General features: G+C 46.7%; 1 protein-coding gene across 1 annotated transcript; it reads right to left on the bottom strand.

Annotated features, from left to right (window-relative positions):
* Window positions 1–3,015: 3,015 nt before the first annotated feature.
* On the bottom strand, window positions 3,016–24,374 carry LOC120038699 (acetyl-coenzyme A synthetase 2-like, mitochondrial; the record flags this gene model as incomplete). The annotated part of the gene is made up of 9 exons (XM_038984364.1): window positions 3,016–3,637; window positions 4,434–4,555; window positions 6,575–6,638; window positions 7,032–7,159; window positions 7,294–7,420; window positions 8,444–8,556; window positions 19,370–19,462; window positions 23,397–23,534; window positions 24,164–24,374. Coding segments are annotated over 9 exons (1,173 nt in total), but the record flags the coding sequence as incomplete, so codon positions are not given.
* Window positions 24,375–24,684: the final 310 nt, after the last annotated feature.

Genomic DNA, 24,684 nt, shown 5'->3' with positions numbered 1-24,684 from the left:
TGTCACAGGCCTACGCACAATACCCCATAATGTCAAAGTGGATAATTGTTTTGATTTTTTTTTTTACTAATTAATAAAAAATGAAAAGCTGAAATGTCTTGAGTCAATACGTTTTCAACACCTTTTGTTATGGCAACGCCTAAATCAATTCTGGAGTAAATTAATAAGTCACATAATAAGTTGCATGGACAAAAACGTGATTTTTGAATGACTATACCCCACACATACAATTATCTGTAAGGTCCCTCAATCGAGCAGTGGATTTCAAATACAGATCCAACCATAAAGACCAGGGAGGTTTTTCCCCAAGGAGTTGAAGTCGGGGATCTGTGCAGGCCAGTCAAGTATCTCCACACCGATGCCTCGTAAAGGGCACATATTTGTAGATGGGTAAAAAACATTTAAAAGCAGACATTGAATATCACTTTTAGCATGGTCTTACACTCTTATTCAGAGTGCCTTACAGTTCATTCATCTTAACTTAAGCTACAAAGTATGTGGACTCCTGCTCGTCTAACATCTCATTGCAAAATCATGGGCATTAATATTGAGTTGGTCCCTCCTTTGCTGCTATAACAGCCTCTGCTCTTCTGGGAAGGATTTCCACTAGATGTTGGAACATTGCTGCAGGGACTTGCTTCCATTCAGCCACAAGTATTAGTGAGGTTGGGCACTGATGTTCGGGCGATTAGGCCTGGCTCACAGTCGACGTTCCAATTCATCCCAACGGTGTTTGATGGGGTTGAGGTCAGGGATCTGTGCAGGACAGTCAACTTTTTCCACACCAATCTCGACAAACCATTTCTGTATGGACCTTGCTTTGTGCAAGGGGGCATTATCATGCTGAAACATGAAAGGGCCTTCCCCAAACTGTTGCCACAAAGTTGGAAGCACAGAATCATCTAGAATGTCATTGTATGCTGTAGCATTAAGATTTCCCTTCACTGGAACTAAGGGGCCCAAACCATGAAAAACAGCCCCAGACCATTATTCCTCCTCCACCAAACTTTACAGTTGGCACTATGCACTGGGGAAGGTATCGTAGCATTCTCCTGGTGTGATTTATCCCTCCAGAGAATGCGTTTCCACTGCTCCAGTGTCCAATGGCGGCGAGCTTTACACCACTCCAGCCGACGTTTGGCATTGCACATGGTGATCTTAGGCTTGTGTGAGGCAGCTCATTCATGGAAACACATTTGTGTTGAAGTTGCTTCCAGATGCCGTTTGGAACTCGGTAGTGAGGACAGACGATTTTTATGCGCTACGCGCTTCAGCAGTTGGCGGTCCCGTTCTTTCAGCTTGTGTGGCCTACCACTTTGTGGCTGAGCTGTTATTGATCATAGACGTTTCCACTTCACAATAACAGCCCTTACATTTGACCAGGGCAGCAATTTGATGAACTGACTTGTTGGAAAGGTGGCATCCTATGACGGTGCCACGTTGAAAGTCCCTGAGCTCTTCAGTAAGGCCATTCTACTGCCAATGGTTGTCTATGGAGACTGCATGGCTGTGTGCACGATATTATACACCTGTCACCAACGGGTGTGGCTGACATAGGCGAATCCACTAATTTTAAAGGGTATCCACATAACAGAACTGTGCACCTTTGCTGCTAATATTAATTGTGCTTTATCACCAAAAAGCTCTCAATCTCTCCAAAAACTCCTCTCCAGCCCACTTTGTAGACAGATTTTAGTCACAGAGATACTTTTATCTTGTTTCGTTTTAGTCGACTGAAACAAAAAGTCACTTTTGTTTAGTTATAGTTTTTTATGCATCTATTTACTCCGTTATAGTCTTGTCAATTGCCACTGGAAAATAGGTGTTTGAAGAATATTTTAGTCACTATTTTTGTTGACTAAATGAACAGTGACCAAAACCCAACCCCAATGTAACTGACCACCACTCTCCAAGTCATGGTAACTAGTATTGGTAACTAACATCTCTCTAAATGCTGCTCACTTATTGTGGAATATAAAGTGAACAGGTGAACCTGTGGGACTGGTTACCAGGTTAAGGTGAACCTGTGGGACTGGTTACCAGGTTAAGGTGAAGCTGTGAGACTGGTTACCAGGTTAAGGTGAAGCTGTGGGACTGGTTACCAGGTTAAGGTGAAGCTGTGGGACTGGTTACCAGGTCAAGGTGAAGCTGTGGGACTGGTTACCAGGTCAAGGTGAAGCTGTGGGACTGGTTACCAGGTTAAGGTGAAGCTGTGGGACTGGTTACCAGGTCAAGGTGAAGCTGTGGGACTGGTTACCAGGTTAAGGTGAAGCTGTGGGACTGGTTACCAGGTTAAGGTGAAGCTGTGGGACTGGTTACCAGGTTAAGGTGAACCTGTGGGACTGGTTACCAGGTTAAGGTGAAGCTGTGGGACTGGTTACCAGGTTAAGGTGAAGCTGTGGGACTGGTTACCAGGTTAAGGTGAAGCTGTGGGACTGGTTACCAGGTTAAGGTGAAGCTGTGGGACTGGTTACCAGGTTAAGGTGAAGCTGTGGGACTGGTTACCAGGTCAAGGTGAAGCTGTGGGACTGGTTACCAGGTTAAGGTGAAGCTGTGGGACTGGTTACCAGGTCAAGGTGAAGCTGTGGGACTGTTTTTGTTTACTGACGTCTTAATGTCATGTATGATCATGTCTTTTACTTTTGTTATTGACATAAAATGTGTATTTTTATTGTGTATTTAAAATGTGTATTTAAAATGAGACAGGAAGTGACCAGTAAAGGATGCAGTTTATTGTTGCTTTATCACTCAAATCATAATCTGTATAAAACAAAGTTAAGTAATATAATCTGCTTTGCATCATGCACTAAAAACAGAAGTTTAAAACTCTTAAGCATGCATACAATATTAAAAATACCTTCCTTCTCAATTCATAAACAGTTATCCAGAAGAGACACTTACGAAATAGAGCAAGAAGAATAGCATGCAATAATCAAGACCATTTTACTAACTGATATTGTTTTTTTGTTAAGGTTCTCAAAACAAATGTTTTTTGGTCACATACACATATTTAGCAGATGTTATTGCAGGGTGTAGCGAAATGCTTGTGTTCCTAGCACCAACAGGTGCAGTAGTATCTAACAATTCACAACAATACACACAGATCTAAGGTTCTCCCAGCGTATTCCACGTCCCTGTAGTTAGTGGAATGGATGTGGCTGCAGAGTTACCAAGGTTACCAAGGTCTATTCAACGTGGTTAAACATTCAGAATGTTGCCGATTTAGATATATACAACTGGTATGATGATTCTCTTTTGGTCATGACAGAAGCATCTGTGCTACACAATACATTTGTAGGTGAATGTTCAGTAACTTTAAAAACGGACACGTCACCAATGTTTATCCTCATATTCATCGTCTCCAGCACCATATCATTGAAAACTGGTCTTTTCTTTGTTCTGTCGCCCCCCCCCCAAAAAAAAATATTAAAATTGGTGGTGTCCCTTTAATACCCTGTTGTTACTGCTGCTTGCCGTCGCCACGGAGACGTCGGTGACCCCTGATGACCTCGTGTATGGAGTCAGGGTCGTCTAGCGTGCTGAGGTCCCCCAGCTCGTCCGTGTTCCGCTCTACGACCTTCCTCAGGACACGACGCATGATTTTCCCCGAGCGAGTCTTTGGCAGACTCCTCACCACCTACAGAGATAAAAAAAAAAGGCCCCGTTTGAAAACTTTAAAAGTCTATCCTTCCTTCATTAAAAAAAACGTTTTGAAATGGGGAGGGTACTACTTTAAGTTTACCAGAACACAGCCTATCGTTTTTTTCTGTTGCAAAACATGTTTTTGCTACAGTGTGCTCTACTTAACACAACCCAGCTGTTTATGGCTGTTAATGTTATAAGTCATGTTCAGGACAGTCTTGTGAGGCTTTAGGACATTGTTTATGACCTTTTATAAATTAGGGAAATCAAATCAAATTGTATTGGTCACATGCACATGATTAGCAGATGTTAATGTGAGTGTAGCGAAATGCTTGTGCCTCTAGTTCCGACCGTGCAGTAATATCTAACAAGTAATCTAACAATTTCACAACAACTACCTTATACACACAAATGTAAAGGAATGAATAAGAATATGTACATAAAGATATGGATAAGCGATGGCCGAACGGCATAGGCAAGATGCAGTAGATGATATAGAGTACATATGAGATGAGTAATGTAGTGTATGTAAATATTATATAAAGTGGCATTGTTTAAAGTGACTAGTGATACATTTATTACATCCATTTATTAATTATTAAAGTGGCTAGAGATTTGAGTCAATATGTTGGCAGCAGCCACTCAATGTTAGTGATGGTTGTTTAACAGTCTGATGGCCTTGAGATAGAAGCTGTTTTTCAGTCTCTCGGAGGGAGGATTCAGAGGTTTCAAAGATTGAAAATATCACAAGCGAACGGACCACACTAGACTACCAGTATTAGCGGTACTACCTGAATGAAGTCTGGGCAGGCGTACTTGGCGATGCTCCTGGACACCATCTCTCTGAGCTGCTGGGCTAGAACATCCTCTTGAACCATCACTGCCTTCTTCAACACCACAAACACATACACACCTGGTCAGAGAAGAGGACAGTAGATCAGTTATATGGCCGTAAAGGCTGCGTTTACACAGGCAGTCCAATTATAATCTTTTGACCAATCATTGGCAAAAACAGTGATGATTGTTCAAAAGATAACTACAATATCTGTTCGTTGTTTACTATTGTCTAGCATATGACATGCTACATAATTTGCATAAGGTCACTTAAAGGTTATGTCAAGTTCACGTACAGTTGTTTGGATCAAGGTGGTGAAATTTATTTTTTCTTGACAGGGTTGAGGAGTAACTGATTACATGTCATCTGATTACAAACTGCAGTCAGGTAGGCGAGGGGCGGATTGCTTGTAATCTGATTACCAAAAAACTGTAACTGTAATCAATTACGTTACCAGCAATGACATTGTAATCAGATTACTTTGGGAAAACTAGAGGATTACTTCTTGGATTAATTTTAAATTCAGAAAGGATGTTTGCTAAAAAATACATGATGAAATCTTTCTGTTTTCTCAATGACATTCAATTCAGCATTGTAAAAAGCACAAGTTTAAGTTTGTTTCACCTGAGTGAGTCAGACCACCAATCAGAGACCACTATGATGACACACTAGATGATGACCACCAATCAGAGACCACTATGATGACACACTAGATGATGACCACCAATCAGAGACCACTATGATGACACACCAAATGACCACCACCAATCAGAGACCACTATGAGGACACACCAGATGATGACCACCAATCAGAGACCACTATGATGACACACCAAATGATGACCACCAATCAGAGACCACTATGATGACACACCAAATGATGACCACCAATCAGAGACCACTATGATGACACACCAGATGATGACCACCAATCAGAGACCACTATGATGACACACCAAATGACCACCACCAATCAGAGACCACTATGATGACACACAAAATGACCACCACCAATCAGAGACCACTATGATGACACACCAAATGACCACCACCAATCAGAGACCACTATGATGACACACCAAATGACCACCACCAATCAGAGACCACTATGATGACACACCAAAGGATGACCACCAATCAGAGACCACTATGATGACACACCAAATGATGACCACCAATCAGAGACCACTATGATGACACACCAAATGATGACCACCAATCAGAGACCACTATGATGACACACCAAATGATGACCACCAATCAGAGACCACTATGATGACACACCAAATGATGACCACCAATCAGAGACCACTATGATGACACACCAAATGATGACCACCAATCAGAGACCACTATGATGACACACCAAATGATGACCACCAATCAGAGACCACTATGATGACACACCAAAGGATGACCACCAATCAGAGACCACTATGATGACACACCAGATGATGACCACCAATCAGAGACCACTATGATGACACACCAGATGATGACCACCAATCAGAGACCACTATGATGACACACCAAATGATGACCACCAATCAGAGACCACTATGATGACACACCAGATGATGACCACCAATCAGAGACCACTATGATGACACACCAGATGATGACCACCAATCAGAGACTACTAGGATGACACACCAAATGATGACCACCAATCAGAGACCACTAGGATGACACACCAAATGATGACCACCAATCAGAGACCACTATGATGACACACCAAATGATGACCACCAATCAGAGACCACTAGGATGACACACCAAATGTGTTTAAAGGATACGTTTTGTCTTCTTATAATGCCTCTTAAGGGGAAAGTAATCCAAAAGTAACTGAAATTCATCAGATTACATTACTGAGTTTGGCTAATCCATAAATTACGTTACTGATTACAATTTTGGACAGATAACTATTAACTGTAACGGATTACATTTAGAAAGTAACCTACCCAATCCTGGTTGTTGATACATTTCCTTGAATTAGACACTAAGAGTGGAGAGTTCAGTGGAAATACAACAAGGTAAAAGTCAACTGGTATAATCATGTAACCATGGTGAACGTCAGAGTTCCACAATGTCACTCACCCTCTCCTTTGATGTCATGGGAGTAGCCAATCGCAGCAGACTCAGCCACTCCAGGACACTGGTTCTAGGAGAGAATGCCATGGAATCAGTTCCAACTGTTAACAACGTTGACAAGGACATTTATACGATAAGCAACATGTCAGCTGATTTTTGTGTAGACTCAGGTAAAGTCCTGCAATAAGAAGTTATTTTGACAGGAACATTTGGACTCATGATCGTGATCAGTGATGTTAGTGGTAAAAACAAAATGGTGGGTAAACGCTGACCGCCGTTCGTGGTGATTATTTGTATTTATTATGGATCCGCCCAATTAAAATAATGCTCCCTATACTTTCAATGCCTTTTTCTGTAAAAGATGGGGGTACGTGCGTTTACGTGCGTTTACTCTCTGCTTCACCACTGATCGTGAAGTTATTTTGAGAGGGACATTTGGTCACATGATTATGATCGTACATACCACCACATCCTCTAGTTCCGCAGTCCCAAGCCGGTGACCGCTCACACTGATGACATCATCAAGACGGCCGACGATCTGGTAATAGCCTTCCTTGGAGCGGTAAGCACCGTCGCCGGTGAAGAAGTAACCTAATAGTGGCGTGGCACAATTTAGGGGACGGTATTGATTTTAGCAGAGCACTAGTCTCAGCCTGAGGAACACAGGAGATAGAGCATTGTAGATCGCTAGTTTTAAAAGTCCGGATGGGTTGGTTTGTCTGTACCTGGATAAGGCTGGAAATATGTCTCTGTGAATCTCTGGTGGTGGTTGTGGATGGTGCGGGCCATACCAGGCCAGGCCTGGGAGATACACAAAGCTCCAGTCGAATCATTGGAACTCAGCACTTCACCCTGGATACAATACATAAACATTTCTATTTCCAAACAAATTCCAAACTCCTTACGTATTTTATTATTTTTATGACAGGATAGGAGACAGAATAGAGGGAGCAGAAATGCATAGGGGATTGAACAGGGATCCCCGTCACAGCAGGAGTCATGTGGTTCCGGAGGCGAGAGTGTTACCCGCTCGACCACACTCCGCTCCATACTCCGCTCCACCCTCCGCTCCACACTCCGCTCCACACTCCGCTCCATACTCCGCTCCACACTCCGCTCCACACTCCGCTCCACACTCCGCTCTACCATACTCCGCTCCACACTCCGCTCCACGCTCGACCACACTCCGCTCGACCACACTCCGCTCCACCACACTCCGCTCCACAACACTCCGCTCCACACTCCGCTCCACAACACTCCGCTCCACCACACTCCGCTCGACCACACTCCGCTCGACCACACTCCGCTCGACCACACTCCGCTCCACACTCCGCTCCACACTCCGCTCCACACTCCGCTCCACGCTCGACCACTCTCCGCTCGACCACACTCCGCTCGACCACACTCCGCTCCACACTCCGCTCCACCATACTCCGCTCCACCCTCCGCTCCACACTCCGCTCCACCCTCCGCTCCACACTCCGCTCCACACTCCGCTCCACCCTCCGCTCCACACTCCGCTCCACCCTCCGCTCCACACTCCGCTCCACACTCCGCTCCACACTCCGCTCCACACTCCGCTCCAAACACAACAGAATGTATGGTTGAATAGACAGCAGAGTGACAGTATTGCGTGTGGAAGAGGGAAGTGGGATATCAGACTGCTTCCAAACAGACCAGACAGCTGGGAAGCCACAACAACAGATTACCAGCTGGTCAGAGAATGTTGTGGCTCTTAGTGAGGAGAGAAAGAGGGAGAGAGAGAAAGAGAGAGAAATAGAGAGCAAGAGAGAGCGAGAGGGAGGAGGGGAGAGAGAGAGAGAAAGAGAGAGAGACCCCCCCTCAATGGACTAGCACATCATCGCCAGTCACTACCTCAGTATCCAGCAGCGCCGGCGTGATCCCGTAAAACGGACGCATGGCCATTCCCGGAACGATCTCCGCCTCTGGTTCCGACGGCCTGGGAGCGATGCAGATCCCACCGGTCTCTGGAGAGATGGGAATAATACGGGAATGAGAGAGAAAGTTTTAATCAACTGCTTTTATAATGAATCTAAAGCCCTGTATGAATACTTAAAAGTGCTTCCTTCCTTGCTCTCTTCACTGATCGGCCATGACTGAATAGGTGAATGCCTTTTCAAGTATTTGAACAGGGCCTAAACTTTGACCACTCCATGTTGTTGTGGCCCCTGAAGAGATCCCCCAAACAAAATGTCACAGCATAAAGACTAGAGCAAGTACTACAATTAGGGGAGGGGTGGTAGGGTTTAGGGGGAAAAAATAAAGAAGGAAAATATATTTAAAGAAATATATATGTAAAATAATACATAGATTTTATACATAGATTTACCCAACAAATATATGGGTGATTGGAAACGATGCAGACAATTACATTGATGGAAGCTACAATCTATCTACAATATTAAAGCTGATCTACACCTTAAAAAAATTATAATCAATAAATAAAAACTAGAGAAAGTAAGAGGAGATAAAAGGATGTAAAGGTTGATGAGGAAAAAGGAGACAGCAAAGAGAACCACAACAGGTTTTTGTAAATAACCAGTTTGTCAGTCTGTCAGCGTAATAAACTCTGATCCTTTAGCTACAGATGTCGATGAGCGAATTACGGCCATGTTAAAAGTCAATTAAATGCAATTAGGTTTGACTCTATCCTGCGACCAGGCCATGCTAATCTACTAATCTGCTAATCTACCCTGATAATCTGGCCGGTGTGGAGCTGGACTGACAGAGGGGTTGAGTCCCAAATGGCACCCTATTCCCTTTAGAGTGCACTACTATGGACCCTGGTCAGAAGTGGTGCACTACCCTATGGACCCTGGTCAACAGTAGTGCACTACTATGGGCCTTGGTCTAAAGTAGTGCACTACTATGGGCCCTGGTCTAAAGTAGTGCACTACTATGGGCCCTGGTCTAAAGTAGTGCACTACTATGGGCCCTGGTCTAAAGTAGTGCACTACTATGCGTCCTGGTCTAAAGTAGTGCACTACTATGGGTCTTGGTCTAAAGTAGTGCACTACTATGGGCCCTGGTCAAAAGTAGTGCACTACTATGGGCCCTGGTCAAAAGTAGTGCACTACTATGGGCCCTGGTCAAAAGTAGTGCACTACTATGGGCCCTGGTCAAAAGTAGTGCACTACTATGGGCCCTGGTCAAAAGTAGTGCACTACTATGGGCCCTGGTCTAAAGTAATGCACTATAAAATGAATAGGGTACTATTTGGGAGGCACCCAGGGTCTCCATAGAACTAGGACACCACAGATTAACATCCCACACAGGGGCAAGGTGCCAACCAGTCAGCCAGCCAGCCAGTCAGCAAGTCAGCCAGCTAGTCAACCAGCCAGTCAGCCAGCTAGTCAGTCAGCCAGCCAGTCAGCAAATCAGCCAGTCAGCACGTCAGCCAGCCAGCCAGCCAGTCAAATCTCCTTATTTGCCCCTGTAATGGACTTTTTTTGCACATAGATCAAACTGCCAGCAATTACCAATAATGCCATTTAGTGCTAATTGGAAAATCTGGACATAACGGCATAATCCTCTGTTCTGAGATCGGGTATTTGGGTCATATCTGTGTCAATAATGCTCCATGCTAAACTATGCATGTTTAATTATGAATATTAAAGGAACAACCTGGGATTGAAACAACAACAGTAAATGGCAATACATCATTCATTTAAAAGTCTCAAAATTGATGTACCAATCCCAGATTGCCCCTTTAATATGGCACTTGTGTGATAATTAACATTATTCCGGTGAATTTATTTTAATTACTCAATGACTGTAATTTGATGCGATTGAGGACTGAAATATATAAGGTCAACCTGAATTTTTTGTTAGATTAGCCTCAAATCAGATTTGGTTTTAAAACATGTTCTTATAGCCCAGCACTAAATTCATTTTGTGGAAGAACATTGGTTACAGGCCTGTTATTGTAGGCTATTTTCCACTGACATAATGATAGAATTGGTTACAATGCAGCAAATAGCTTTCTATTCAATGAAGGTGTGTGAGGTATTGACCCTAAAAAGAGAAGGTATGGAAAGCTAGCTGATGTACAATGTAACTGGTAGTGAGCCCTCAGAGCAGGCTAGCTGATGTACAATGTAACTGGTAGTGAGCCCTCAGAGCAGGCTAGCTGATGTACAATGTAACTGGTAGTGAGCCCTCAGAGCAGGCTAGCTGATGTACAATGTAACTGGTAGTGAGCCCTCAGAGCAGGCTAGCTGATGTACAATGTAACTGGTAGTGAGCCCTCAGAGCAGGCTAGCTAATGTACAATATCACTGGTGGGGAGCCCTCAGAGCAGGGTAGCTAATGTACAATGTAACTGGTAGTGAGCCCTCAGAGCAGGCTAGCTAATTTACAATGTAACTGGTAGTGAGCCCTCAGAGCAGGCTAGCTGATGTACAATGTAACTGGTAGTGAGCCCTCAGAGCAGGCTAGCTGATGTACAATGTAACTGGTAGTGAGCCCTCAGAGCAGGCTAGCTGATGTACAATGTAACTGGTAGTGAGCCCTCAGAGCAGGCTAGCTGATGTACAATGTAACTGGTAGTGAGCCCTCAGAGCAGGCTAGCTGATGTACAATGTAACTGGTAGTGAGCCCTCAGAGCAGGCTAGCTGATGTACAATGTAACTGGTAGTGAGCCCTCAGAGCAGGCTAGCTGATGTACAATGTAACTGGTAGTGAGCCCTCAGAGCAGGCTAGCTGATGTACAATGTAACTGGTAGTGAGCCCTCAGAGCAGGCTAGCTGATGTACAATATCACTGGTGGGGAGCCCTCAGAGCAGGCTAGCTGATGTACAATGTAACTGGTAGTGAGCCCTCAGAGCAGGCTAGCTGATGTACAATGCAACTGGTAGTGAGCCCTCAGAGCAGGCTAGCTAATGTACAATGTAACTGGTAGTGAGCCCTCAGAGCAGGCTAGCTGATGTACAATGTAACTGGTAGTGAGCCCTCAGAGCAGGCTAGCTGATGTACAATGTAACTGGTAGTGAGCCCTCAGAGCAGGCTAGCTGATGTACAATGTAACTGGTAGTGAGCCCTCAGAGCAGGCTAGCTGATGTACAATGTAACTGGTAGTGAGCCCTCAGAGCAGGCTAGCTGATGTACAATGTAACTGGTAGTGAGCCCTCAGAGCAGGCTAGCTGATGTACAATGCAACTGGTAGTGAGCCCTCAGAGCAGGCTAGCTGATGTACAATGTAACTGGTAGTGAGCCCTCAGAGCAGGCTAGCTGATGTACAATGTAACTGGTAGTGAGCCCTCAGAGCAGGCTAGCTGATGTACAATGTAACTGGTAGTGAGCCCTCAGAGCAGGCTAGCTGATGTACAATGTAACTGGTAGTGAGCCCTCAGAGCAGGCTAGCTGATGTACAATGTAACTGGTAGTGAGCCCTCAGAGCAGGCTAGCTGATGTACAATGTAACTGGTAGTGAGCCCTCAGAGCAGGCTAGCTAATGTACAAAGTAATGGGTGGGGAGCCCTTTGAGCAAAAAAGGAACGAAAGAGAGAACATTTTAGACACACTTACAGTCACAATGAAAGGGAGAGAGTGAAATGAATTGCTGCAAAGTGTTTGTTTCCAAGTTCCTCTGCCTGCCTCTGCTGCTGCCACTCTGGAGTCAGATATCTGGCAGCATTAGAATATCATCTGGTTTGATGCAGTCCAGAAGGGATATAAAACATTTAATTCGATTGGCTGGAGAGCAGGGTGTGTAGAGTGTGTCTGTGTGTGTGGTTGTGTGTGTGTGTGTGTGTGTGTGTGTGTGTGTGTGTGTGTGTGTGTGTGTGTGTGTGTGTGTGTGTGTGTGTGTGTGTGTGTGTGTGTGTGTGTGTGTGTGTGTGGTTGTGTGTGTGTGTGTGTGTGTGTGTGTGTGTGTGTGTGTGTGTGTGTGTGTGTGTGTGTGTGTGTGTGTGTGCGTGTGTGTGTGTGTGTGTGCGTGCGTACGTGTGCGCTTACGTAATAGTATATTTCTTGACGAGATGATCGGACCAGTCTCTCCCCTTTAAGACTGATTGTTCTTCCTGGTGGTTAAAAGCACTCCCGAGAAAGTTCATGAACTCCACATTTCTGATTGACGCTGGCAGCCAACCAGACCAGCTCCACACAGAGCAGTAGACCCAACTCAGACAGACCAGCTCACACTGTACAGTACACTAATCTACAACAATCAACAGAGAAGAGATAAGTCTGTGATACAAAGAAAAGGAAACCTCCCCCCCGTCAACAAAAGAAGCTATTAAAAAAAATCCCCTTCATAAGAACGAGTACTGAGGGAACCGTTTTTCCTTAAAAAAGGATCACAACAAGAACCGAAAAGCCCTTAAATCAGCATTGCAGAACTATGTTTACAGTGTTTGCAACATTAAGTTGAGCTGTCCCTTCAGGTTGTCAAATGGGGTGTTTCTCAACATGCATACTACCATGCTCCACACTCATGCCCCGAGCACATTCTCCGACCATGTTCTCTTGAGTACGTTCTTGTGAGGACGAGATTATGGAGAACACATAAAACATTACCTCACGCTGAGCAGCACTCCCCCTACTGTATTACCTCACGCCGAGCAGCACTCCCCCTAATGTATTACCTCACGCTGAGCAGCACTCCCCCTACTGTATTACCTCACGCCGAGCAGCACTCCCCCTACTGTATTACCTCACACTGAGCAGCACTCCCCCTACTGTATTACCTCACGCCGAGCAGCACTCCCCCTAATGTATTACCTCACGCTGAGCAGCACTCCCCCTACTGTATTACCTCACACTGAGCAGCACTCCCCCTACTGTATTACCTCACGCTGAGCAGCACTCCCCCTACTGTATTACCTCACACTGAGCAGCACTCCCCCTAATGTATTACCTCACACTGAGCAGCACTCCACCTACTGTATTACCTCACGCTGAGCAGCACTCCCCCTACTGTATTACCTCACGCTGAGCAGCACTCCCCCTACTGTATTACCTCACGCTGAGCAGCACTCCCCCTACTGTATTACCTCACGCTGAGCAGCACTCCCCCTACTGTATTACCTCACACTGAGCAGCACTCCCCCTACTGTATTACCTCACGCTGAGCAGCACTCCCCCTACTGTATTACCTCACGCCGAGCAGCACTCCCCCTACTGTATTACCTCACGCCGAGCAGCACTCCCCCTACTGTATTACCTCACGCTGAGCAGCACTCCCCCTACTGTATTACCTCACACTGAGCAGCACTCCCCCTACTGTATTACCTCACGCTGAGCAGCACTCCCCCAACTGTATTACCTCACGCCGAGCAGCACTCCCCCTACTGTATTACCTCACGCCGAGCAGCACTCCCCCCTACTGTATTACCTCACACTGAGCAGCACTCCCCCTACTGTATTACCTCACGCTGAGCAGCACTCCCCCTACTGTATTACCTCACACTGAGCAGCACTCCCCCTACTGTATTACCTCACGCCGAGCAGCACTCCCCCCTACTGTATTACCTCACGCAGAGCAGCACTCCCCCTACTGTATTACCTCACGCTGAGCAGCACTCCCCCTACTGTATTACCTCACACTGAGCAGCACTCCCCGTACTGTATTACCTCACGCTGAGCAGCACTCCCCCTACTGTATTACCTCACGCTGAGCAGCACTCCCCCTACTGTATTACCTCACGCTGAGCAGCACTCCCCCTACTGTATTACCTCACGCCGAGCAGCACTCCCCCTACTGTATTACCTCACGCTGAGCAGCACTCCCTCTACTGTATTACCTCACGCTGAGCAGCACTCCCCCTACTGTATTACCTCACGCTGAGCAGCACTCCCCCTACTGTATTACCTCACGCTGAGCAGCACTCCCTCTACTGTATTACCTCACGCTGAGCAGCACTCCCCCTACTGTATTACCTCACACCGAGCAGCACTCCCCCTACTGTATTACCTCACGCCGAGCAGCACTCCCCCTACTGTATTACCTCACGCTGAGCAGCACTCCCCCTACTGTATTACCTCACACTGAGCAGCACTCCCCCTACTGTATTACCTCACACTGAGCAGCACTCCCCCTACTGTATTACCTCACGCCGAGCAGCACTCCCCCTACTGTATTACCTCACACTGAGCAGCACTCCCCCTACTGTATTACCTCACGCCGAGCAGCACTCCCCCTAATGTATTACCTCACGCTGAGCAGCACTCCCCCTACTGTATTACCTCACACTGAGCAGCACTCCCCCTACTGTATTACCTCACGCTGAGCAGCACTCCCCCTACTGTATTACCTCACACTGAGCAGCACTCCCCCTAATGTATTACCTCACACTGAGCAGCACTCCACCTACTGTATTACCTCACGCTGAGCAGCACTCCCCCTACTGTATTACCTCACACTGAGCAGCACTCCCCGTACTGTATTACCTCACGCTGAGCAGCACTCCCCCTACTGTATTACCTCACGCTGAGCAGCACTCCCCCTACTGTATTACCTCACGCTGAGCAGCACTCCCCCTACTGTATTACCTCACGCCGAGCAGCACTCCCCCTACTGTATTACCTCACGCTGAGCAGCACTCCCTCTACTGTATTACCTCACGCTGAGCAGCACTCCCCCTACTGTATTACCTCACGCTGAGCAGCACTCCCCCTACTGTATTACCTCACGCTGAGCAGCACTCCCTCTACTGTATTACCTCACGCTGAGCAGCACTCCCCCTACTGTATTACCTCACGCTGAGCAGCACTCCCCCTACTGTATTACCTCACGCCGAGCAGCACTCCCCCTAATGTATTACCTCACGCTGAGCAGCACTCCCCCTACTGTATTACCTCACACTGAGCAGCACTCCCCCTACTGTATTACCTCACACTGAGCAGCACTCCCCCTACTGTATTACCTCACGCCGAGCAGCACTCCCCCTACTGTATTACCTCACACTGAGCAGCACTCCCCCTACTGTATTACCTCACGCCGAGCAGCACTCCCCCTAATGTATTACCTCACGCTGAGCAGCACTCCCCCTACTGTATTACCTCACACTGAGCAGCACTCCCCCTACCGTATTACCTCACGCTGAGCAGCACTCCCCCTACTGTATTACCTCACACTGAGCAGCACTCCCCCTAATGTATTACCTCACACTGAGCAGCACTCCACCTACTGTATTACCTCACGCTGAGCAGCACTCCCCCTACTGTATTACCTCACGCTGAGCAGCACTCCCCCTACTGTATTACCTCACGCTGAGCAGCACTCCCCCTACTGTATTACCTCACGCTGAGCAGCACTCCCCCTACTGTATTACCTCACACTGAGCAGCACTCCCCCTACTGTATTACCTCACGCTGAGCAGCACTCCCCCTACTGTATTACCTCACGCCGAGCAGCACTCCCCCTACTGTATTACCTCACGCCGAGCAGCACTCCCCCTACTGTATTACCTCACGCTGAGCAGCACTCCCCCTACTGTATTACCTCACACTGAGCAGCACTCCCCCTACTGTATTACCTCACGCTGAGCAGCACTCCCCCAACTGTATTACCTCACGCCGAGCAGCACTCCCCCTACTGTATTACCTCACGCCGAGCAGCACTCCCCCCTACTGTATTACCTCACACTGAGCAGCACTCCCCCTACTGTATTACCTCACGCTGAGCAGCACTCCCCCTACTGTATTACCTCACACTGAGCAGCACTCCCCCTACTGTATTACCTCACGCCGAGCAGCACTCCCCCCTACTGTATTACCTCACGCAGAGCAGCACTCCCCCTACTGTATTACCTCACGCTGAGCAGCACTCCCCCTACTGTATTACCTCACACTGAGCAGCACTCCCCGTACTGTATTACCTCACGCTGAGCAGCACTCCCCCTACTGTATTACCTCACGCTGAGCAGCACTCCCCCTACTGTATTACCTCACGCTGAGCAGCACTCCCCCTACTGTATTACCTCACGCCGAGCAGCACTCCCCCTACTGTATTACCTCACGCTGAGCAGCACTCCCTCTACTGTATTACCTCACGCTGAGCAGCACTCCCCCTACTGTATTACCTCACGCTGAGCAGCACTCCCCCTACTGTATTACCTCACGCTGAGCAGCACTCCCTCTACTGTATTACCTCACGCTGAGCAGCACTCCCCCTACTGTATTACCTCACACCGAGCAGCACTCCCCCTACTGTATTACCTCACGCCGAGCAGCACTCCCCCTACTGTATTACCTCACGCTGAGCAGCACTCCCCCCTACTGTATTACCTCACGCCGAGCAGCACTCCCCCTACTGTATTACCTCAGGCTGAGCAGCACTCCCCCTACTGTATTACCTCACGCCGAGCAGCACTCCCCCTACTGTATTACCTCACGCTGAGCAGCACTCCCCCTACTGTATTACCTCACGCCGAGCAGCACTCCCCCTACTGTATTACCTCACGCTGAGCAGCACTCCCCCTACTGTATTACCTCACGCCGAGCAGCACTCCCCCTACTGTATTACCTCACGCTGAGCAGCACTCCCCCTACTGTATTACCTCACGCCGAGCAGCACTCCCCCTACTGTATTACCTCACGCTGAGCAGCACTCCCCCTACTGTATTACCTCACACTGAGCAGCACTCCCCCTACTATATTACCTCACGCCGAGCAGCACTCCCCCTACTATATTACCTCACGCTGAGCAGCACTCCCCCTACTGTATTACCTCACGCTGAGCAGCACTCCCCCTACTATATTACCTCACGCTGAGCAGCACTCCTCCTACTGTATTACCTCACGCCGAGCAGCACTCCCCCTACTGTATTACCTCACGCCGAGCAGCACTCCCCCTACTGTATTACCTCACGCTGAGCAGCACTCCCCCTACTGTATTACCTCACGCCGAGCAGCATTCCCCCTACTGTATTACCTCACACCGAGCAGCACTCCCCCTACTGTATTACCTCACGCCGAGCAGCACTCCCCCTACTGTATTACCTCACGCCGAGCAGCACTCCCCCTACTGTATTACCTCACGCCGAGCAGCACTCCCCCTACTGTATTACCTCACGCTGAGCAGCACTCCCCCTACTGTATTACCTCACGCTGAGCAGCACTCCCCCTACTGTATTACCTCACGCTGAGCAGCACTCCCCCTACTGTATTACCTCACACTGAGCAGCACTCCCCCTACTGTATTACCTCACACTGAGCAGCACTCCCCCTACTGTATTACCTCACGCCGAGCAGCACTCTCCCTACTGTATTACCTCACGCTGAGCAGCACTCCCCCTACTGTATTACCTCACGCTGAGCAGCACTCCCCCTACTGTATTACCTCACGCTGAGCAGCACTCCCCCTACTGTATTACCTCACGCTGAGCAGCACTCCCTCTACTGTATTACCTCACGCTGAGCAGCACTCCCCCTACTGTATTACCTCACGCTGAGCAGCACTCCCCTACTGTATTACCTCACGCTGAGCAGCACTCCCCCTACTGTATTACCTCACGCTGAGCAGCACTCCCCCTACTGTATTACCTCACACTGAGCAGCACTCCCCCTACTGTATTACCTCACACTGAGCAGCACTCCCCCTACTGTATTACCTCACGCCGAGCAGCACCCCTACTGTATTACCTCACGCTGCACCTCCCCCTACTGTATTACCTCATGCTGCACCTCCCCCTACTGTATTACCTCATGCTGCACCTCCCCCTACTGTATTACCTCACGCTGCACCTCCCCCTACTGTATTACCTCATGCTGCACCTCCCTCTACTGTATTACCTCACGCTGCACCTCCCCCTACTGTATTACCTCACGCTGCACCTCCCCCTACTGTATTACCTCACGCTGCACCTCCCCATTCACTGAACCTTCTTCCAGACAGGACAATGACAACAATAGAGACAAAACAAGATATACACAAAGCAAACGATTTACTTCATAACTATCAGCTAGATATGTGAATCGTAATAATCTAGCTAGCCAGCTAGTTAAACAGGCAAAATGACCTAAAACTAATATCATGCAAGATAGATCTTCATTTTTTTGTGGGTAGCTACCAATTTTTTATGGCTAGCTAGCTAGCTAGCCAGTTATCCCTATTGGCTTACTATGGACTTACAGTACCCATTCACTGAACCGTCTTGCAGCCAGGACAACAATGGCAATAGAGACGAAACAAGATATACACTAAGCAACTGTTTTACATAACTATCAATGAACCGTAATAATGTAGCTAACCAGATAGTTTAACAAACATAAATGACCTAAAACAATAATATGCAATAATAGATGTCAATGGGTTGCTACCTAACAATTCTTCATTGCTATCTGGCTAGCTAACAGTACTAGTAGCTAGCCAGGTAGCCCTACTGGCGTATTATGGGCTTGCTATATACGGTACGCAGGCATGTAAACATGCCAAAAATAACACAGCATGTATTTATTAACTTATCAAGATGAAATATTGTAGTCTGGCAACATAAGAGATGTGAATAGGCAAAATGTAATTCTGAAGTCTGAGTGTATTTTCTCTCGCTTTAGCTAAAATAATGGCTGCCATTGATTTCAAGAAAATTTGCTTTATTTTTTACATGGTTGTGTCATATTTCTTTGCGAGAAGTGCCCTCACAATGCACCGTTTCGAATACTTCGATTTGGACTCATACTCCAACCCTCCCGTGCTCCAAGTTCCGTGCGAATTTTAAGAAACTCATCTCATACAGCATTCTGCATACAGTACATACTGTGTAATAAATTGAGTTAGTAAATATAGTAATAAAGTAGTAAATATACGTTTTAGTCGTAAGGTTAAAGGTCAGTCATTACCTGTCTGCCACCAGGTGTCGACCACAGGGCAGCGTCCGTCCCCCACCACCCGATGGTACCACTCCCAAGCTTCTGTGTTGATGGGTTCACCCACTGCAGAGGAAACAGGAAAGGACAGGGTTAACAGCACCACAGGTCTATTGTCACCCACTTCAGAGGGAACAGGACAGGACAGAACAGGACATGGTTAACAGCACCACAGGTCTATTCTCGCCCACTTCAGAGGGAACAGGACAGGGTTAATAGCACCACAGGTCTATTCTCGCCCACTTCAGAGGGAACAGGACAGGACAGAACAGGACATGGTTAACAGCACCACAGGTCTATTCTCGCCCACTTCAGAGGGAACAGGACAAGACAGAACAGGACATGGTTAATAGCACCACAGGTCTATTCTCGCCCACTTCAGAGGGAACAGGACAGGGTTAATAGCACCACAGGTCTATTCTCGCCCACTTCAGAGGGAACAGGACAGGACAGAACAGGACATGGTTAACAGCACCACAGGTCTATTCTCGCCCACTTCAGAGGGAACAGGACAGGGTTAATAGCACCACAGGTCTATTCTCGCCCACTTCAGAGGGAACAGGACAGGACAGAACAGGACATGGTTAACAGCACCACAGGTCTATTCTCGCCCACTTCAGAGGGAACAGGACAGGGTTAATAGCACCACAGGTCTATTCTCGCCCACTTCAGAGGGAACAGGACAGGGTTAATAGCACCACAGGTCTATTCTCGCCCACTTCAGAGGGAACAGGACAGGACAGAACAGGACATGGTTAACAGCACCACAGGTCTATTCTCGCCCACTTCAGAGGGAACAGGACAAGACAGAACAGGACAGGGTTAACAGCACCACAGGTCTATTCTCGCCCACTTCAGAGGGAACAGGACAGGATATAGTTAACAGCACCACAGGGAGTCAGCACCAGAGTTAAACAACCTAGAGGGTGTGTAACAGTATAGCTTCCGTCCCTCTCCTCGCCCCAACCTGGGCTCGAACCAGGGACCCTCTGTACATCAACAACAGTCACCCATCGTTACCCATCACGCCACGGCACTTGCAGAGCAAGGGGAACAACTACTTCTCGGTCTCAGAGCGAGTGACGTCACCAATTGAAACACTATTAGCGCGCACCACCGCTAACTAGCTAGCCATTTCACATCGGTTACAGGTGCATTCACAGTCAATGGAAATTATAGGAGGAGCTCTCCAGGTTTTAACACTCCCATGTCTCTGTGTTGATGGGTTCATGGGGAAGAGGACAAGAAGAGGACAGGAAGAAGACAGGACATGTTTATGATGTGCTGTCTAGATAATTCCATTTCCCGGCCTGGCCACACGTGTTCCATTACATATGTAGACTCTCTTTAGAGGTCAAACCTTTACCCTCGCCTGGCGAAATGACATGTATAGTACCGACTGCTGAATCGGTGGCACCCACAGCAAGGCTCATGTACCTACTACTACAGTATCATGTTAACATACCATCAGCACAACACCGCCTGTTGTACTGAAACAGTATACACTACTACTACTACTACTACTACTACTACTACTACTACTACTACTACTACTACTACTACTACTACTACTACTACAGTATCATGTTAACATTCCATCAGCACAACACCGCCTGTTGTACTGAAACAGTATACACTACTACTACTACTACTACTACTACTACTACTACAGTATACTGTTACACTGTAGACTGCTGTCTATGGATCCATTACACTCTAGACTGCTGTCTATGGATCCTTTATACTGTAGACTGCTGTCTATGGATCCATTACACTGTAGACTGCTGTCTATGGATCCATCACACTGTAGACTGCTGTCTATGGATCCATCACACTGTAGACTGCTGTCTATGGATCCATCACACTGTAGACTGCTGTCTATGGATCCATCATACTGTAGACTGCTGTCTATGGATCCATCACACTGTAGACTGCTGTCTATGGATCCATTACACTGTAGACTGCTGTCGATGGATCCATTACACTGTAGACTGCTGTCTATGGATCCATTACACTGTAGACTGCTGTCTATGGATCCATCACACTGTAGACTGCTGGCTATGGCTCCATCACACTGTAGACTGCTGCCTATGGATCCATCACACTGTAGACTGCTGTCTATGGCTCCATCACACTGTAGACTGCTGTCTATGGATCCATCACACTGTAGACTGCTGTCTATGGATCCATCACACTGTAGACTGCTGTCTATGGATCCTTTACACTGTAGACTGCTGTCTATGGATCCTTCACACTGTAGACTGCTGTCTATGGATCCTTTACACTGTAGACTGCTGTCTATGGATCCTTCACACTGTAGACTGCTGTCTATGGATCCATCACACTGTAGACTGCTGTCTATGGATCCTTTACACTGTAGACTGCTGTCGATGTATCCATCACACTGTAGACTGCTGTCTATGGATCCATCACACTGTAGACTGCTGTCTATGGATCCTTTACACTGTAGACTTCTGTCTATGGATCCATCATACTGTAGACTGCTGTCTATGGATCCATCATACTGTAGACTGCTGTCTATGGATCCATCACACTGTAGACTGCTGTCTATGGATCCATTACACTGTAGACTGCTGTCTATGGATCCATTACACTGTAGACTGCTGTCTATGGATCCATCACACTGTAGACTGCTGTCTATGGCTCCATCACACTGTAGACTGCTGTCTATGAATCCATCACACTGTAGATTGCTGTCTATGGCTCCATCACACTGTAGACTGCTGTCTATGGATCCATCACACTGTAGACTGCTGTCTATGGATCCATCACACTGTAGACTGCTGTCTATGGATCCATCACACTGTAGACTGCTGTCTATGGATCCTTTACACTGTAGACTGCTGTCTATGGATCCTTTACACTGTAGACTGCTGTCTATGGATCCATTACACTGTAGACTGCTGTCGATGTATCCATCACACTGTAGACTGCTGTCTATGGATCCATCACACTGTAGACTGCTGTCTATGGATCCATCACACTGTAGACTGCTGTCTATGGATCCATCACACTGTAGACTGCTGTCTATGGATCCTTTACACCGTAGACTGCTGTCTATGGATCCTTTACACTGCAGACTGCTGTCTATGGATCCATCACACTGTAGACTGCTGTCTATGGATCCATCACACTGTAGACTGCTGTCTATGGGTCCATTACACTGTAGACTGCTGTCTATGGATCCATCACACTGTAGACTGCTGTCTATGGATCCATCACACTGTAGACTGCTGTCTATGGATCCTTTACACTGTAGACTGCTGTCTATGGATCCTTTACACTGTAGACTGCTGTCTATGGATCCATCACACTGTAGACTGCTGTCTATGGATCCATCACACTGTAGACTACTGTCTATGGATCCATTACACTGTAGACTGCTGTCTATGGATCCATCACACTGTAGACTGTGGTCTATGGATCCATCACACTGTAGACTGCTGTCTATGGATCCATCACACTGTAGACTGCTGTCTATGGATCCATCACACTGTAGACTGTGGTCTATGGATCCATCACACTGTAGACTGCTGTCTATGGATCCATCACACTGTAGGGCTATTGTCTATGGGGTGTATGGTATTCAACAGGATATCCTCCTGAGGTCTAATCAAATCAAATCAAATGGTATTTGTCACATGTGCCGAATACAATGAATACAACAGGTGTAGACCTTACAGTGAAATGCTTAATTACAAGCCCTTAACCAATGATGCCTTAATATGTTTGTAAGAAGAAAAAGTGTTAAGTAAAAAATATATAGGTAAAAAAATAAAAAATAAGTTACAAATAATTCAACAGCAGCAGTCATAAAACACGGTGGCAGAAACATTATATACAAAATAAGCTACAAATAACACGAAAAAACAATTGCACAATTGCTTACGGGGGGGATCTTAAAACGTCAGCCATCTCCTTTCGGCACCATTCTCAACATAAAAAGGAGAGAGTTCTGTTGTTGTAAGGTTTGACCTACCAGAGCCCAGGGTTTTTAGGGAGGAGCGGTCGTAATTCTGCACCCACTCGTCTCCGTATTTCAGCAGCAGCCTGATGGCCGTGGGAGCACCGTAAAACTGGTTGATCCCCAGCCTCTCCACCATCTCCCAGTACCTGCCTGTAACATCACCAGATATATACATGTGTTGGTGTCGACCTCTTACTACTTAGAAGACAGAAAAGTTCATTCACAGAACATACAGAGAACTGTTTTAAATGTTAACTTATTTTACACATTGCTAGGCAGCACATAAAAACCTAATGTTTGGGCCTAATTCTTTTTGTTGTGTCTTGCAGGCCTCAATGCTGGACTTTTCACAAGACAGAAATGTACTCTCAATGACAGAATACTCTTAGGAAAAAAGTGTTCCAAAAGGGGTCTTTGGCTGTCCCCATAAGAGAACCCTTCCTGGTTCCCTTTTGGGTTCCAGGTAGAACTCTTTTGGGTTCCATGTAGAACTCTTTTGGGTTCCATGTAGAACCCTATGTGGAAAGGGTTTTTACATGGAACTCAAAAGGGTTCTACCTGGAAACAAAACGGGAATCAAAAATGGTTCTTCAAAGGGTTCTCCTATGGGGACAGCCAAAGAACCCTTTTAGGTTCTAGATAGCACCTTTTTCCTAAGAGTGTAGGAATACTGAATATACGCAAGGGAGTTATATTTATGGTGGAATGGTGAGTTCAGACTTAAGTTGTAAACACGTTGAAGTGGAGGTTGTAAAAAGCCTTTAGTAGTCTGTTGTCACCTGGGTTGGGGTATACTGGTGTACTCTCAAACAGAACGGTGGTTCCTCCATTACACAGAGGGCCATAGACGATGTAGCTGTGACCTGTTATCCAGCCGATGTCTGCCACACAGCCAAACACATCCCCGTCGTGGTAGTTGAACACATACTGAAGGAGAGAGGACAATAGAGGAAGGAGGTTAGGCAATAGGTACTCGTCTAGATCAGGGGTCTACCAGGTAAACCGGAGACTCAGGGTCACCCATCACACAGGATGTTAGCAAAAAAAGAAAAATACTTCTTGTCTTATCATCAGGTGAATGATAATGGCAAGGAGAAGTCATTAACATTTTAAAATGAATAGATTTGGTAGATAGATGTTCATTATTTCGACCTCCTCTAACTTTAATTGGAAGTTCATCTCTAACTTAGCCTATTAGCTAGAAAGGTAACTAAGAGCAGCTGTTTAGCTGGTTAAAGGTTAGCCATGTGTTGGTAAGGAAAGGTAACTAAGAACAGCTGTTTAGCTGGTTAAAGGTTAG

The sequence above is a fragment of the Salvelinus namaycush genome, unplaced genomic scaffold (assembly GCF_016432855.1).
Source record: "Salvelinus namaycush isolate Seneca unplaced genomic scaffold, SaNama_1.0 Scaffold234, whole genome shotgun sequence".
Taxonomy (NCBI): domain Eukaryota; kingdom Metazoa; phylum Chordata; class Actinopteri; order Salmoniformes; family Salmonidae; genus Salvelinus; species Salvelinus namaycush.
The sequence above is the reverse complement of the archived record's forward strand: the minus strand, read 5'-3'. Positions and strand labels throughout refer to the sequence as shown.